This window comes from Musca autumnalis, unplaced genomic scaffold (genome assembly GCF_047663935.1).
Source record: "Musca autumnalis isolate F117 unplaced genomic scaffold, ASM4766393v1 scaffold_5, whole genome shotgun sequence".
Classification (NCBI taxonomy): Eukaryota; Metazoa; Arthropoda; class Insecta; order Diptera; family Muscidae; genus Musca; species Musca autumnalis.
The window spans coordinates 174,441,332-174,459,009 of record NW_027412088.1 but is presented as its reverse complement, the minus strand read 5'-3'; the positions used below and the strand labels follow the sequence as shown (position 1 = coordinate 174,459,009).

Here is a 17,678-nt window from a genome sequence, read left to right as displayed (position 1 = left end):
TAGAAAATGTCATCGGTGATGACTTTTCGTATAGAAAATGTCATCGGTGATGACATTTCGTATAGAAAATGTCATCGGTGATGACATTTCGTATAGAAAATGTCATCGGTGATGACTTTTCGCATAGAAAATGTCATCGGTGATGACTTTTCGTATAGAAAATGTCATCGGTGATGACTTTTCGTATAGAAAATGTCATCGGTGATGACTTTTCGTATAGAAAATGTCATCGGTGATGACTTTTCGTATAGAAAATGTCATCGGTGATGACTTTTCGTATAGAAAATGTCATCGGTGATGACTTTTCGTATAGAAAATGTCATCGGTGATGACTTTTCGTATAGAAAATGTCATCGGTGATGACTTTTCGTATAGAAAATGTCATCGGTGATGACTTTTCGTATAGAAAATGTCATCGGTGATGACTTTTCGTATAGAAAATGTCATCGAAAAATGTCATAGAAAATGTTCATCGATGATGACTTTTCCTAGAAAAAATATGATTGAGGATGATTCTTCCTATAGAACAGTTCTTCTGAGATGACTTTTCCTATAGAAAATTTTATCGTCGGAAAACTCAATAGGAGATTACTTCTCCTATAGAAAAGTCCATTGGAGATTATTTTTTATATAGAATAGACCATCAGAGATGACTTTCTTATAGAAAAGTCCATCGGACTTTTCCTATTGACAAGTTTCTTAATTTCCTAAAGAAAAATTTGTTGTGATGTGTTATTAAAATTCTGCTTCCAAATTTCTATCTACGTAAAACTCTTCATTCAATTTTCATTATTTAACCTTTTGAGTATCCTTTTAAAGGATTAACTAATACTAATGCATTGCTTTTATAGTCAATAACCATTAAATCTTGACCATTTGTTAGTATAAATACTTAAACGTGTCCCTAACATACACACCCACAAAATTATTCTCCTCTCAGTCTGCCTCCGATTCTGACATCTGTCTATCTGCTGTGTCTCTGACGCTATGACAGCAAAAGCAATAGGCCAAAAAGCAATGGTAAACCGCAACGTAACAAAACCCAAAACCAAGTCAAACCAAAGCAGATCAAATGACACAAAGTGGTCAAGTCTGAAAGTATTCAAGAAAATTTTCTAATCCTGACAAATAACCATTGCCAAAGATAATAAGTGTTGTATTTTATGCTAGGATAACCAAGAACAACAACAACAGCAACAACAAAAGCAAAACTTAAATCCCTTAAAACGAGAGAAAAGATTTATAAGCCAGAACAGAATAAAACAAAGCAAAAGAAAAGAAATCTCAAAATCCACAACAGAAAAGCAGATGTCCATAGTTACGCATAAAATTATAGCCAAAAAACATGCATACATACACACAATGAAATCTACATACATACATATGAATGTATATTGTTTTATGGTATATAGTTTCAAACTTTTATGTGTGCGTGTGGACTTTGGTTATTGGCATGATTATATTTAGGTATTCTATCATCAATAAAGCCATATGTTTTTTTGGGAATTCGTTGTGGGTATGTGTGTGAAGGTAAAAGTTATTCCATATTATCTACTACTGTTTGGTTGCTGGAGTACAAAAAATGAGCAGGAATTAAAACGAAAATCCTGCATACTTAACAAAGCTGTTAAGCCAGCCTACTTAGGCTGTAAAAACTGATAACACACGCAAGCACCAACACGCAGTGGTGATGTTGTCATGAAAGTTTTTGTTTTTGGAAAGAAAAGTTTATTTTTTTTGGTAGAACTTTGACAGAATATTGTGATTTGGGTAACTACAGAATATTTTAACAACATATTCAAAGAGATTTCAATATTCATTACAAATGAAATTTTCCATAGAAAAAGTAATTTCATATGAAAATGTCCATAGAAAAAAATTCAACTCTGATAAATTTTCTATAAGAAAAGTCATATCCGATTAACCTTTCTATAGAAAAATCATAGGAAAAATCACCACCTATAAACTTTGCTTAGGAAAATACATCAACGATTAACATTTCTAAAAAAAGTCATCAGCGTTGAACTTTTCTATAAAAAAGGCATCAACGGTCAAATTTTCTATAGGAAAAGTCATCAACGATACACATTTCTGTAGGAAAAGTCATTAGCAATAAATTTTCTATAGAAAAAGTCATCAACGATCAACTTTTCTATAAAAAACCATAAACGATAGATAGGAAAATTCATAAACGATGAAATTTTATATACGAAAAATCATCAACGATAAAATTTTTGATAAGAAAATTGATCAACGGTAATCTTTTTTTATTGGAGAAGTCAACAGCGATTAACCTTTCTATGGAACTTTTCTACAGGAAACGTCATGGTCCGATGAACCTTTTCCTATATAGGAAAAGAGTCATCGTCCGATGAACTTTTCTATATAGGAAAAGGGTCATCGTCCAATGATCTTTTCTATATAGGAAAATCGTCGCCAGATGAACTTTTCTATATAGGAAAGGAGTTAACGTCCGATGAACTTTTCTATATAGGAAAAGAGTCATCGTCCGATGAACTTTTCTATATAGGAAAAGAGTCATCGTCCGATGAACTTTTCTATAAAGGAAAAGTCATCGTCCGAAGAATTTTCCTATATAGGAAAAGTCATCGTCTGATGAGCTTTTCTATATAGGAACAGAGTCATCGTCCGATGAACTTTTCTATATTGGAAGAGAGTCATCGTCCGATGAACTTTTCTATATAGGAAAAGAGTCACCGTCCGATGAACTTTTCTATATAGGAAGAGACTCATCGTCCGCTGAACTTTTCTATTTAGGAAAAGTGATCGTCCGATGAACTTTTCTATACAGGAAATGAGTCATCGTCCGATGAACTTTTCTATATAGAAAAAGAGTCATCGTCAGATGAACCTTTCTATATAGGAAATTTCATCGTACGATGAAGGAAAAGTCACCGTCCGAGAAACTTTTAAATATAGGAAAAGTCATCGTCCGATGAACTTTCCTATATAGGAAAGGAGTCATCGTCCGATGAACTTTTCTATATAGGAAAAGTCATCGTCTGATGAACTTTTCTATATAGGAAAAGTCACTGTCCGATGGGCTTTCCTATATAGGAAAAGAGTCATCGTCAGATGAACCTTTCTATATAGGAAATTTCATCGTACGATGAACTTTTCTATATAGGAAAAGTCACCGACCGAGAAACTTTTCAATATAGGAAAAGTCATCGTCCGATGAACTTTCCTATATAGGAAAGGAGTCATCGTCCGATGAACTTTTCTATATAGGAAAAGTCATCGTCTGATGAACTTTTCTATATAGGAAAAGTCATCGTCTGATGAACTTTTCTATATAGGAAAAGTCACTGTCTGATGCGCTTTTCTATATACGAAAACTCATCGTCCGATGAACTTTCCTATATAGGAAACGAGTCATCGTCCGATGAACTTTTCTATATAGGAAAAGTCATCGTCTGATGAACTTTTCTATATAGAAAAAGTCGTCGTCCGATGAACTTTTTTATATAGAAAAAGAGTCATCGTCCGATTAATTTTTCTATATAGGAAAAGTCATCGTCAGATGAACTTTTCTGTAGGAAAAGTCATCTCCAATGAAATTTTCTATAGGAAAAATCATAGTCGATAAACTTTTCTGTAGAAAAATTTCTCTTCGATGAACTCTTCTAAAGGAAAAGTCATATCCGATCGACTATCTGTAGGAAAAGTCATCGCCGATAAAATTTTCTATAGAAAAACTTCTCTTCGATGAACTATTCTATTGGAAAAGTTCTCTTCCATGAACTAGTCTATAGGAAAATTAACTCCGATGAACTTTTCGTAGGAAATCTTCTCTCCAAGATATTCATTTCGTGAGAAAAGTTATCTCCGATAAACCTTTTGTTCCTCTCTGCTGAGTTTCTCTATATCGTAACCTTTTCCGTTGAGGTTTTTATATGAAAAATCATCTCCGATAATCTGGTAAAATTCTTCTCTGATGAATTTTTCTATAGGAAAAATCATTGTCGATGAACTTTTGCTCACCTTCAAAAATTTTAAAATTTAAGAAATTTCAAATATATCCTCTTCTCATACCATACGCCTACCTTTTGCTTATATTATCTGCTTCAATTTTAGCTATCTGTATCCTTCTCCCAAGTTTTTTTTTTTATTTAACTCAAAACTCAGTTCGCCAGATAAATGGTAAATATAATGTCATCTCAAGATGAGTAAATACTTGTACGAATAAAGAAAACAAAAATGAATAACACACATATCGTCATCCATGGATGGACACAAATAACAAATCCGAAGCCAATTTTGTTGAAGGAATCTAAAGAAAAAAAGTGGTACAGCATAACAAACACAATGTGGGACATAAGGCGTAACGGAATGTTTAACTGTTGACATCGAACAAGAATTCCAAAGAAAAAGAAAACCAACTTAACCACTAATACACTCTCCGGTAAAAAAGGGTCTTGGTGGGTATGGAACATAAAAGAAAATAAGGTGACAATAAGGAAGGGAAAAGCAAACAAGGAAAAAACTTTAAGGCTTGTTGGCATGTCAGATATGTATTTAAAAATATATTGAAGACAGGCTAATAGACAGCTGTGAGGACATTTAGTGGTGAAGGGTTGTGAGTCAACAAAAAAGGGAGTGTTTTGTAGAAAAAAAGTTTTTGCTATAAATAAATACAAAGGGTTTAATGAACTAAGAAATGTTTTTTTCTGATTACTTAGGATGGAATGACATTTAAGAATCTTTAATATTGATAAAATATTGTTCATCCATATAAACAAAATAGATTTGTTAAGCACCAGCATATGGAGCGTATGCTTAATTTCTGCATTATTTGTGAAAGTTGATCATACAATCCCTGTTTCAAGTAAATAATAACTATTAATTATACGCCATTTGTTCCCTGAAGAGAAAAAAATCAAATTTTTCACAACTTATTTATTGTTAATTAACAATTTTTGTCTATTTTAATTGGAATGTTTTAAATACTTCCTACATTTTTGCTGGCCAAAATAACAAGTTTTCAATTTCCCAACAAAATTTCCATTCATGTCACAAATTCACAATAACTGTTATTAGAAAAAGTATTTGGGAAATAATTAGACATTTTTCACATTCCAACATAATTCTGATCATTAAGAGACAAAAATGTAAAAAATAGTTGGGATAATATTTCTGTTGTTGTTTTGTCTGGCTAAAACATTAAACTTCAAAAGTCATAAGCCAAAAGTTACTCCAGAGCAGAAGCGAGTGTTGTGCATGAAAGATAAAAATAAAAACAAATTATGTAAAATGTGGTCGTATTTTTTTTGCTTCGCAGATAGCTGTTTTGTATGGACAAATTTTAAATAAAAGTTCTTTTAATGAAGAGCTGTGGTATTGTTTTGCTTTATTTTGTTGAAAAAATAGTTTTTACTTTTGTACAAATGTTATTGCAGCATTTGTACAAAAAAGGTCAATTATATGTTTGAGATAAAAATTTGAATGTTAATAATTTAAAAAAAAAATAAATAAATAAACATAAAACAATCTACAATCAATTTATACCTGCGGATGAACTGCTCATCAAAGATGGCTTTCCTTTAAAAAAATTAATCAGAGATGACTTTTTCTATAGAAAAGTTAATCGGGGACGATGACTTTTCCTATATAGAAAAGTTCATCGGGGACGATGACTTTTCTTATATAGAAAAGTTCATCGGGGACGATGACTTTTCTTATATAGAAAAGTTTATCGGAAAATGACTTTTACTATATAGAAAAGTTCATCGGACCATGACTTTTCCTATATAGAAAAGTTCATCGGACGATGACTTTTCCTATATAGAAAAGTTCTTCGGACGATGACTTTTCCTATATAGAAAAGTTCATCGGAGACGATGACTTTTCCTATATAGAAAAGTTCATCGGGGACGATGATTTTTTCTATATAGAACAGTTCATCGGGAACGATGACTTTTCCTATACAGAAAAGATCATCGGGGACAATGACTTCTCCTATACAGAAAAATTCATCGGGGACGATGACTTTTCCTATATAGAAAAGTTCATCGGGTATGAAAAAGTTCATCGGACGGTGACTTTTCCTATATAGAAAAGTTCATCGGACGATGACTTTTCCTATATAAAAAGTTCATCGGACGATGACTACTCCTATATATTAAAGTTCATCGGACAATGATTTTTCCTATATAGAAAAGTTCATCGGATTATGACTTTTTCTATATAGAAAAGTTCATCGGATGATGACTTTTTCTATATAGAAAAGTTCATCGGACGATGACTTTCATCGGGGTTGATGATTTTTCCTTTATAGAAAAGTTGTTCGGGGATGATGACTTTTCCTATATAGAAAAGTTCATTGGGAATGATGACTTTTCCTATATAGAAAAGTTCATCGGGGATGATGACTTTTCCTATATAGAAAAGTTCATCGGACGATGACTTTTCCTATATAGAAAAGTTCATCGGGGATGATGACTTTTCCTTTATAGAAAAGTTGTTCGGGGATGATGACTTTTCCTATATAGAAAAGTTCATTGGGGATGATGACTTTTCCTATATAGAAAAGTTCATCGGGGATGATGACTTTTCCTATATAGAAAAGTTCATCGGACGATGACTTTTCCTATATAGAAAAGTTCAAAGGACGATGAATTTTCCTATATAGAAAAGTTCATCGGGGATGATGACTTTTCCTATATAGAAAAGTTCATCGGACGATGACTTTCCCTATATAGAAAAGTTCATCGGGGATGATGACTTTTCCTTTATAGAAAAGTTGTTCGGGGATGATGACTTTTCCTATATAGAAAAGTTCATTGGGAATGATGACTTTTCCTATATAGAAAAGTTCATCGGGGATGATGACTTTTCCTATATAGAAAAGTTCATCGGACGATGACTTTCCCTACATAGAAAAGTTCATCGGGGATGATGACTTTTCCTTTATAGAAAAGTTGTTCGGGGATGATGACTTTTCCTATATAGAAAAGTTCATTGGGGATGATGACTTTTCCTATATAGAAAAGTTCATCGGGGATGATGACTTTTCCTATATAGAAAAGTTCATCGGACGATGACTTTTCCTATATAGAAAAGTTCAAAGGACGATGAATTTTCCTATATAGAAAAGTTCATCGGACGATGACTTTCCCTATATAGAAAAGTTCATCGGGGATGATGACTTTTCCTTTATAGAAAAGTTGTTCGGGGATGATGACTTTTCCTATATAGGAAAAGTTCATCGGGGACGATGACTTTTCCTATATAGAAAAGTTCATCGGGGACGATGACTTTTCCTATATAGAAACGTTCATCGGGGACGGTGACTTTTCCTATATAGAAGAGTTCATCGGGGACGATGACTTTTCCTATATAGAAAAGTTCAACGGGGACGATGACTTTTCCTATATAGAAAAGTTCATCGGGGACGATGACTTTTCCTATATAGAAATGTTCATCGGGGACGATGACTTTCCCTATATAGAAAATTTCATCGGGGACGATGACTTTTCCTATATAGAAAATTTCATCGGGGACGATGACTTTTCCTATATAGAAAAGTTCATCGGACAATGACTTTTCCTATATAGAAAAGTTCATCGGACAATGACTTTTCCTATATAGAAAAGTTCATCGGACAATGACTTTTCCTATATAGAAAAGTTCATCGGACGATGACTTTTCCTATATAGAAAAGTTCATCGGACGATGACTTTTCCTATATAGAAAAGTTCATCGGACGATGACTTTTCCTATATAGAAAAGTTCATCGGACAATGACTTTTCCTATTTAGAATAGTTTATCGGACGATGATTTTTCCTACATAAAAAAGTTCATCGGACGATGACTTTTCCTATTTGGAAAAGTAATTCGGACGATAAATATTCCTATATAGAAAAGTTCATCGGGGACGATGACTTTTCCTATATAGAAAAGTTCATCGGGGACGATGACTTTTCCTATATAGAAAAGTTCATCGGGGACGATGACTTTTCCTATATAGAAAAGTTCATCGGGGACGATGACTTTTCCTATATAGAAAAGTTCATCGGACGATGACTTTTCCTATATAGAAAATGTCATCGGGGACGATGACTTTTCCTATATAGAAAAGTTCATCGGGGACGATGATTTTTCCTATATAGAAAAGTTCATCGGACAATGACTTTTCCTATATAGATAATTTCATCGGACGATGACTTTTCCTATATAGAAAATTTCATCGGACGATGACTTTTCCTATATAGAAAAGTTCATCGGACGATGACTTTTCCTATATAGAAAAGTTCATCGGACGATGACTTTTCCTATATAGAAAAGTTCATCGGACGATGACTTTTCCTATATAGAAAAGTTCATCGGACGATGACTTTTCCTATATAGAAAATTTCATCGGACGATGACTTTTCCTATATAGAAAATTTCATCGGACGATGACTTTTCCTATATAGAAAAGTTCATCGGACGATGAATTTTCCTATATAGAAAATTTCATCGGGGACGATGACTTTTCCTATATAGAAAAGTTCATCGGCGATGAATTTTCCTATAGAAAAGTTTATCGGAGATGACTTTTCCTTTAGAAATGTTCTCCGGACGATGACTTTTCCTGTAAAAAGTTCATCCGATATGACTTTTCCTATAGAAATATTATTCGGAGATGATTTTTCCTATTGAAGCATTCAGTGAAGATGATTTTTCTATACAAAAGTTCATCGTAAATGACTCTTCCTATAGAAGAGTTCATCGTAGATGAATTTTCCAGTTTATTTTTATTGGAGATAACTTTTAAAATGGAAAAGCTCGCCGACGAGGACTTTTTCTATAGAGATGTATTTTTCTAAAGAGCTGTTTATCGGAGATGACTATTCCTAACCAGAAGTTCATCGTAGGTGCATTTTCCCACAGCAAAGTTAATGACTTTTTCCACAAAAAAGTATTCTATAGAAAAGTTGATACACAGACTTCTTTTATGTCGTCCATGCTGACTTTTAGGTAGCCTATAAAGACACCCTTGAGGTCGTCTTAAAATAAACCCTTTAGGTTCTTCATAGAGATGACTTGGTCATCTATATATAACTATTTAATGTCGTCTGTAAATATGTACTTTATATTCTTTCCCAAACACACCCCTCTGGCATTCTTTAAATATTCCCTAGAGATCATATCTCATCTATCATGAATGTCTTTAGTTAGTCTATTATAACTTTGTTGGCCACCTATTTATCATTTTGGGTCATTGTTCCTTTAAAAACCGAAGGACAAAATGGCCACAATTTTGAAATAAATAAAAAAAAACAAAGAACAAAACTAAAACAATTCATCCTAAACAAATTCAAAATGTTTACAATATTTCCCCAGGAAGTGCTCAAAGGACATTTTTATAAAAGCGTACAAAATCCTTTCCTTTGGCATTCAAAAAAAGGAGAAAAGAAAAAAGTTGAAATGTCAATACAAACATGATTTCCACAGAAAAAAAAACAACAACAACTGTAGGACACTAAAACAACACATTTATAGAGTCATTAGATGATGTTTTTTGACAAAGAGAGAGACAAACATCATGTTTAACATTTAGTTGAAAAAGAACATGACCATGGAAAAAAATATTTGATTTTTTAACGACCACACATTGAATAGCACTCAACTTTACAAAGTGAAGTGAAAACAGATCATTAGAAACACAAAAAGGGGGGTTAAAAGATTTTTTTTTATTGTGATACATACAAGAAATGTCGATTTAAATATAGTTGAAAAACAAAAACTGTGTTTAAAAGGATATGAAAGAGAGAACTAACAGAATCCTTTACGTTTGCATTCGATTGTATTTTCCCTTTTGATAAATAAACTTTGGGTCAGTTTTTAACAATAAAACCATATCAGTATACCGAGAAAAACTATAATGTCCTTTTTGCCAGTAATCTATTAGGGGAATACAAAAAGTTAAGTTTATCTTTGGGATATATTTTTTTGGAAAAAAAATGAACAAAAGGTGACCTTTGCGGTATGACTATACTCAAGTGGCCAATTAAGAAAGAAGGTATCTTTGCTGGAAAGAGTTGCAACAAGTTTTTGTGGTTTGAGTAAAAATAAATAAAAAGCTTTAAGAATAGAAGAGTTGAAAGAAATCTTTACAGAAGTATAGAAGCGAGGCTTAATAGGCGCACTAGAAGGATGATCTAAATGGCGTCTCTATAGACGACCTGAATGACGTCTCTATAGACGACCAAAGGGGCGTCTCTATTGACGACCTAAAGGGCGTCTCTATTGACGACCTAAAGGACGTCTCTATAGACGACCTGAATGGCGTCTCTATAGACAACCGAAAGGGCGTCACTATAGACGACGACCTAAAGGGCGTATGCATAAACGACGATCTAAAGGTCGTCTGTATAGATGACGACCTAAATGGCGTCTGTATAGACGACGACTTAAAGAGCGTCCGTATAGACGACGACCTGAAGAGTGTCTGTATAGAAGACGACCTAAAGGGCGACTGTGTAAACGACGACCTAAAGGGCGTCTGTATAGACGACGACCTAAAGGGCGACTGTATAGACGACGACCTAAATGGCGTCTCTATAGACTTCCTTGAGGGCGTCTATAAAGACGACCTAAAGGGCTTCGACGACCTATAGACGACCTAAAGGGCATCTCTATAGAGGACCTAAAGGGCGTGTCTATTGACGACCTAAAGGGCGCCTCTACAGACGACCAAACGGGCGACTTTATAGACGACCTAAAGCGCGTCTCTATAGACGACCTAAAGGGCGTCTCTATAGAGGACCTAAAGGGCGTATCTATAGACGATCTGCATGGCGCCTCTACAGACGACCAAAAGGGCGTCTCTATAGACGACCTAAAGGGCGTCTCTATAGACGACCTAAAGGGCGTCTCTATAGACGACCTAAAGGGCGTCTCTATAGACGACCTAAAGGGCGTCTCTATAGACGACCTAAAGGGCGTCTCTATAGACGACCTAAAGGGCGTCTCTATAGACGACCTAAAGGGCGTCTCTATAGACGACCTAAAGGGCGTCTCTATAGACGACCTAAAGGGCGTCTCTATAGACGACTAAAAGGGCGCCTCTATAGACGACCTAAAGGGCGTCTCTATAGACGACCTAAAGGGCGTCTCTATAGACGACCTAAAGGGCGTCTCTATAGACGACCTAAAGGGCGTCTCTATAGACGACCTAAAGGGCGTCTCTATAGACGACCTAAAGGGCGTCTCAATAGACGACCTAAAGGGCGTCTCTATAGACGACCTAAAGGGCGTCTCTATAGACGACCTAAAGGGCGTCTCTATAGAAGACCTAAAGGGTGTCTCTGTAGATGACCTAAAGAGCGTGTCTATAGACGACCTAAAGGGCGTGTCTATAGACAACCTAAGGGCGTCTCCATAGACGGCCTAAAGGACGTCTGTATAGACGACATAGAGGGCGTCATTATAGACGACCTAAAGGCCGTATGTTTAGACGACCTGAAGGGCGTCATTATTGGACACCTAAAGGGCTTATATTTAGACGACCTAAAGGCCGTATGTTTAGACTACCTAAAGGGCGTCTCTATAGACGACCTAAAGGGCTTCTCTATAGAAGACCTAAAGGTCTACCTAAAGGGCGTCTCTACAGACTACCTAAAGGGCGTCTCTATAGACAACCTAAAGGGCGTCTCTATAGACGACCTAAAGGGCGTCTCTATAGACGACCTAAAGGGCGTCTCTATAGACGACCTAAAGGGCGTGTCTATAGACGACCTAAAAGGCGTCTGTATAGACGACCTAAAGGGCGTCTGTATAGACGACCTAAAGGGCGTCCGTGTAGACGACCTAAAGTGCGTCTGTATAGTAGACCTAAAGGACGTCTGTATAGACGACCTAAAGGGCGTCTGTATAGACGACCTCAAGGGCGTCTCTATAGACGACCTCAAGGGCGTCTCTATAGACGACCTAAAGGGCGTCTCTATAGACGACCTAGAGGGTGCCTCTATAGACGACCTAAAGGGCGTCTCTTTAGATGACCTAAAGGGCGTCTCTTTAGATGACCTAAAGAGCGTCTATATAGACTACCTAAAGGGCGTCTCTATAGACGACCTAAAGAGAGTCTCTATAGACTACCTAAAGGCCGTCTGTATAGACGACCTAAAGGGCGTCTGTATAGACGACCTAAAGGGCGTCTCTATCTACCTAAAGGGTGTCTCTATAGACCTAAAGGGCGTCTCTATAGACCTAAAGGACGACCTAAAGGGCTTCTCTATAGAAGACCTAAAGGGCGTCTCTATAGACGACCTAAAGGGCGTCTCTATAGACGACCTGAAGGGCGTCTGTATAGACGACCTAAAGGGCGTCTCTATAGACGACGACCTAAAGGGCCTTTGTATAGACGGCGACCTAAAGGGCGTCTCTATCGACCTAAAGGGCCTCTCTATCTACCTAAAGGGTGTCTCTATAGACCTAAAGGGCGTCTCTATAGACCTACAGGACGACCTAAAGGGCGTCTCTATAGACGACCTAAAGGACGTCTCTCTAGACGACCTGAAGGGCGTATCAATAGACGACCTAAAGGGCGTCTCTATAGACGACCTAAAGGGCTTCTCTATAGAAGTCCTAAAGGGCTTCTCTATAGAAGACCTAAAGGGCGTCTCTATAGACGACCTAAAGGGCGTCTCTATAGACGACCTAAAGATCGTCTCTATCGACGACCTAAAGAGCGTCCCTATAGACGACCTAAATGGCGTCTCTATAGACGACCTAAAGGGTGTCTCTATAGACGACCTAAAGGGCGTCTCTATAGGCTACCTAAAGGGTGTCTGTATAGGCGACCTAAAGGGCGTCTCTATAGACGACCTAAATGGCGTCTCTATAGACGACGTAAAGGGCATCTCTATAGACGACGTAAAGGGCGTCTCTATAGATGACCTAAAGAGCGTGTCTATAGACGACCTAAAGGGCGTCTCTATAGACGACCTAAAGGGCGTGTCTATAGACAACCTAAGGGCGTCTCCATAGACGGCCTAAAGGACGTCTGTATAGACGACATAGAGGGCGTCATTGTAGACGACCTAAAGGCCGTATGTTTAGACGACCTGAAGGGCGTCATTATTGGAGACCTAAAGAGCTTATGTTTTGACGACCTAAAGGCCGTATGTTTAGACTACCTAAAGGGCGTCTCTATAGACGACCTAAAGGGCTTCTCTATAGAAGACCTAAATGGCGTCTCTATAGACGACCTAAAGGGCGTCTCTATAGACGACCTGAAGGGTGTCTGTATAGACGACCTAAAGGGCGTCTGTATAGACGACCTAAAGTGCGTCTGTATAGACGACCTAAAGCGCGTCTGTATAGACGACCTAAAGGGCGTCTGTATAGACAACCTAAAGGACGTCTGTATAGACGACCTAAAGGGCGTCTGTATAGACGACCTAAAGGGCGTCTGTATAGACGACCTAAAGGGCGTCTGTATAGACGACCTAAAGGGCGTCTGTATAGACGACCTAAAGGGCGTCTGTATAGACGACCTAAAGGGCGTCTGTATAGACGACCTAAAGGGCGTCTGTATAGACGACCTAAAGGGCGTCTGTATAGACGACGTAAATTGCGTATTTATAGACGTAAATTGCGTCTGTATAGACTACCTAAAGGGCGTCTGTATACACGACCTAAAGGGCGTCTGTATACACGACCTAAAGGGCGTCTGTATAGACGACCTAAAGGGCGTATGTATAGACGACGTAAAGGGCGTCTGTATAGACGACCTAAAGGACGTCTGTATAGACGACCTAAAGGGCGTCTGTATAAACGACCTAAAGGGCGTCTGTATAAACGACCTAAAGGGCGTCTGTATAGACGACGTTAAGTGCGTCTGTATAGACGACGTAAAGGGCGTCTGAACAGACGACCTAAAGGGCGTCTGTATAGACGACCTAAAAGGCGTCTGTATAGACGACCTTAAGGGCGCCTTTATAGACGTCGGTATAGTAGTCCTAAGGGGCGTCCTGTGTTTTGATAGACGATACAAATTTGGTTCTTTCTAGAAGACCTCTTTTTGTCATCTCTCTTAAAATTATTCGTTTTTTTCCCTCACATTTCTTTTTTACATTAAAGCCCACCTTATTGCCTGTCATAAGTTATCTTAAATAACTGCCTCAAGGGTTCATTGGCTCCCAAGTGAAAGGTTAAAAAGTCAGTCAGTGTTAATTATTAAAATCAAAAAAAGTCTCATACCGTCATTTGCATTGCACGATTTCCTTGAAAGAGGCAACAAACAGAGAACAACAACAATAATAACAAAGAGAACCTAAAGACAAATATGTGTTGTTTGTAAATGGCAGCCTTTTGAGATTCACTCTTAACCATGCAAAGTGAATGCAATCATTCACTTCCATTTACAGTGTAAATTTTACACTGTGGCAATGCAGGAGGATAACTTTTCAGAGACACCCAAAGGCCTGAAGTGCAGACTTTTGGTCTATTTAAAAAAATTCATTTAGTTCGCGTCAAGCGCAAAATGAAGACACAGAAACAGCTAAGAACAAAAACAACAAATCCTGAATCTTTACATATTTCAGGCCACAATATATGTTTTTTTGGGGGGGTTGTAGCATTCGTTCTATTTGTTTGATTTCGTTTTTTGTTGATGACGTTAAATTTGTTTTTTTTTTCTTTCATCATTTTTCTTTCTCTTTAGAGATCTTTTGTTAAATCTGTATTCCTTTTGGTAATCAAGAAAATAATAATGAAGAAGGCTAAGAAGAGAAAGAGACGAAGAAGATGAAGCTTTATCAACTTTTGCCACATTCACATATGACACTTTTTCAATATGTGGCACATTCGTTGTGCCACAATTTCGGTGGTGGCGTGTGTGTGTGTGTACTTATGTCTCTTTGGTGTCATTTTTTGTTGTTTTCTGCTGCTGTTCCATTTTCATTTGCTGAAATTTTCTTAATTAAAGTTCGGTTAACTTTTGGCTTATTTTATAAGGCATGACATAGAGTTGGAGGAGGAAGCAGTTTGAGAGACGGAGGAGTCAAACCCATGACACACAATTTCCCCCCAAACACGCAATTGCAATCAGAAATTTGTAGTTTGCAACATACGTTTTCATAAAAACTTTGTCTTCATATTGCAATAAAGCCAAAGAATTGTGGAACTTATTCAGGATACCACAAAACTACACAAAAAAAATTCCAAAGCATTTTATGGTTAAATAGGAAACGCCCCCCAAACCCATGTCACACAACTAAATATGCAGAAAAATTACAAAAAAAATTGTTCAAAGGAGATGGTAAATATCTCAGGCTTCGTAGAGGGAATGGGAGCGGAAAGTGAAATACTGCACACAGTTTATGAGCAATCTTATTTGTCAAAAAGGTTATTACCGGCTTGTTAATGAAAAACTGTTTCTCACAAAAACAAATGCTTTCCATTTCCTTGAAAATTAGAACTAGATTTAGAAAAAGAAATATTTAAAAAATAATAATTAATTACCTTGCAAAAGAAATTTTACTGAAACGAAACAAAAATATAATGAAAATAATTAAATAAAAATAAACAAATAAAAATTAAAAAAACTATAAATAAATATAAAGAAATAACAAACACATAAAATAAATAATATATACAAAATAAATAATATTAAAAGTAATAAAAAATATATTTTTATAGGCGACCTTTATGTCGTCTTTATAGATGAAAGGTCATTATTTTAGACGAATTAAACGTCGACTTTATAGACGAGCTAAAGGTCGTCTTTATAGACGAGCTTAAGGTCGTCTTTATAGACGAGCTAAGGGTCGTCTTTATAGACGAGCTAAAGGTCGTCTTTATAGACGAGCTAAAAGTCGTCTTTATAGACGAGTTAAAGGTCGTCTTTATAGACGAACTAAAGAACGTCTTTATAGACGCACTAAAGGTCGTCTTTAAAGACGAGCTAAAGGTTGTCTTTATAGACGAGCTAAAGGTCGTCATTATAGACGAGCTAAAGGTCGTCTTTATAGACGAGCTAAAGGTCGTCTTTATAGACGAGCTAAAGGTCGTCTTTATAGACGAGCTATAGGTCGTCTTTATAGACGAACTGAAGGTCGTCTTTATAGACGAACTGAAGGTCGTCTTTATAGACGAACTGAAGGTCGTCTTTGTAGACGAACTGAATGTCGTCTTTATAGACGAACTGAAGGTCGTCTTTATAGACGAACTGAAGGTCGTCTTTATAGACGAACTGAAGGTCGTCTTTACAGACGAACTGAAGGTCGTCTTTATAGACGAACTGAAGGTCGTCTTTATAGACGAACTGAAGACCGTCTTTATAGACGAACTGAAGACCGTCTTTATAGACGAACCGAAGGTCGTCTTTATAGACGAGCTGAACGTCGTCTTTATAGACGAGCTGAACGTCGTCTTTATAGACGAGCTGAACGTCGTCTTTCATCGTCCGATGAACTTTTCTATAGGAAAAGTCATCGTCCGATGAACTTTTCTATAGGAAAAGTCATCGTCCGATGAACTTTTCTATAGGAAAAGTCATCGTCCGATGAACTTTTCTATAGGAAAAGTCATCGTCCGATGAACTTTTCTATAGGAAAAGTCATCGTAACTTTTCTATAGGAAAAGTCATCGTCCGATGAACTTTTCGATAGGAAAAGTCATCGTCCGATGAACTTTTCTATAGGAAAAGTCATGGTCCGATGAACTTTTCTATAGGAAAAGTCATCGTCCGATGAACTTTTCTATAGGAAAAGTCATCGTCCGATGAACTTTTCGATAGGAAAAGTCATCGTCCGATGAACTTTTCGATAGGAAAAGTCATCGTCCGATGAACTTTTCTATAGGAAAAGTCATCGTCCGATGATCTTTTCTATAGGAAAAGTCATCGTCCGATGAACTTTTCTATAGGAAAAGTCATCGTCCGATGAACTTTTCTATAGGAAAAGTCATCGTCCGATGAACTTTTCTATAGGAAAAGTCATCGTCCGATGAACTTTTCTATAGGAAAAGTCATCGTCCGATGAACTTTTCTATAGGAAAAGTCATCGTCCGATGAACTTTTCTATAGGAAAAGTCGTCGTCCGATGAACTTTTCTATAGGAAAAATCATCGTCCGATGAACTTTTCCATAGGAAAAATCATCGTCCGATGAACTTTTCCATAGGAAAAGTCATCGTCCGATGAACTTTTCTATAGGAAAAGTCATCGTCCGATGAACTTTTCTATAGGAAAAGTCATCATCGTCCGATGAACTTTTCTATAGGAAAAGTCATCATCGTCCGATGAACTTTTCTATAGGAAAAGTCATCATCGTCCGATGAACTTTTCTATAGGAAAAGTCATCATCGTCCGATGAACTTTTCTATAGGAAAAGTCATCATCGTCCGATGAACTTTTCTATAGGAAAAGTCATCATCGTCCGATGAACTTTTCTATAGGAAAAGTCATCATCGTCCGATGAACTTTTCTATAGGAAAAGTCATCATCGTCCGATGAACTTTTCTATAGGAAAAGTCATCATCGTCCGATGAACTTTTCTATAGGAAAAGTCATCATCGTCCGATGAACTTTTCTATAGGAAAAATCATCATCGTCCGATGAACTTTTCTATAGAAAAAGTCATCATCGTCCGATGAACTTTTCTATAGGAAAAGTCATCATCGTCCGATGAACTTTTCTATAGGAAAAGTCATCATCGTCCGATGAA

General features: G+C 36.7%; 1 protein-coding gene across 2 annotated transcripts in view; it reads right to left on the bottom strand.

The window, feature by feature from the left end:
• LOC141404970 (uncharacterized) overlaps nt 1-17,678 on the bottom strand; it is a 1,496,028-nt gene that overhangs the window by 1,374,827 nt on the left and 103,523 nt on the right. The window contains exon 3 of one of the 2 annotated variants that reach the window (XM_073988845.1): nt 15,476-15,493. The exons of the other annotated variant lie outside the window; for it this stretch is intronic. Within the exon in view, the coding sequence (XP_073844946.1) occupies nt 15,476-15,493 (18 nt within the window). The remainder of the gene's footprint in view (nt 1-15,475; nt 15,494-17,678) is intronic. 2 annotated transcript variants of the gene reach the window in all.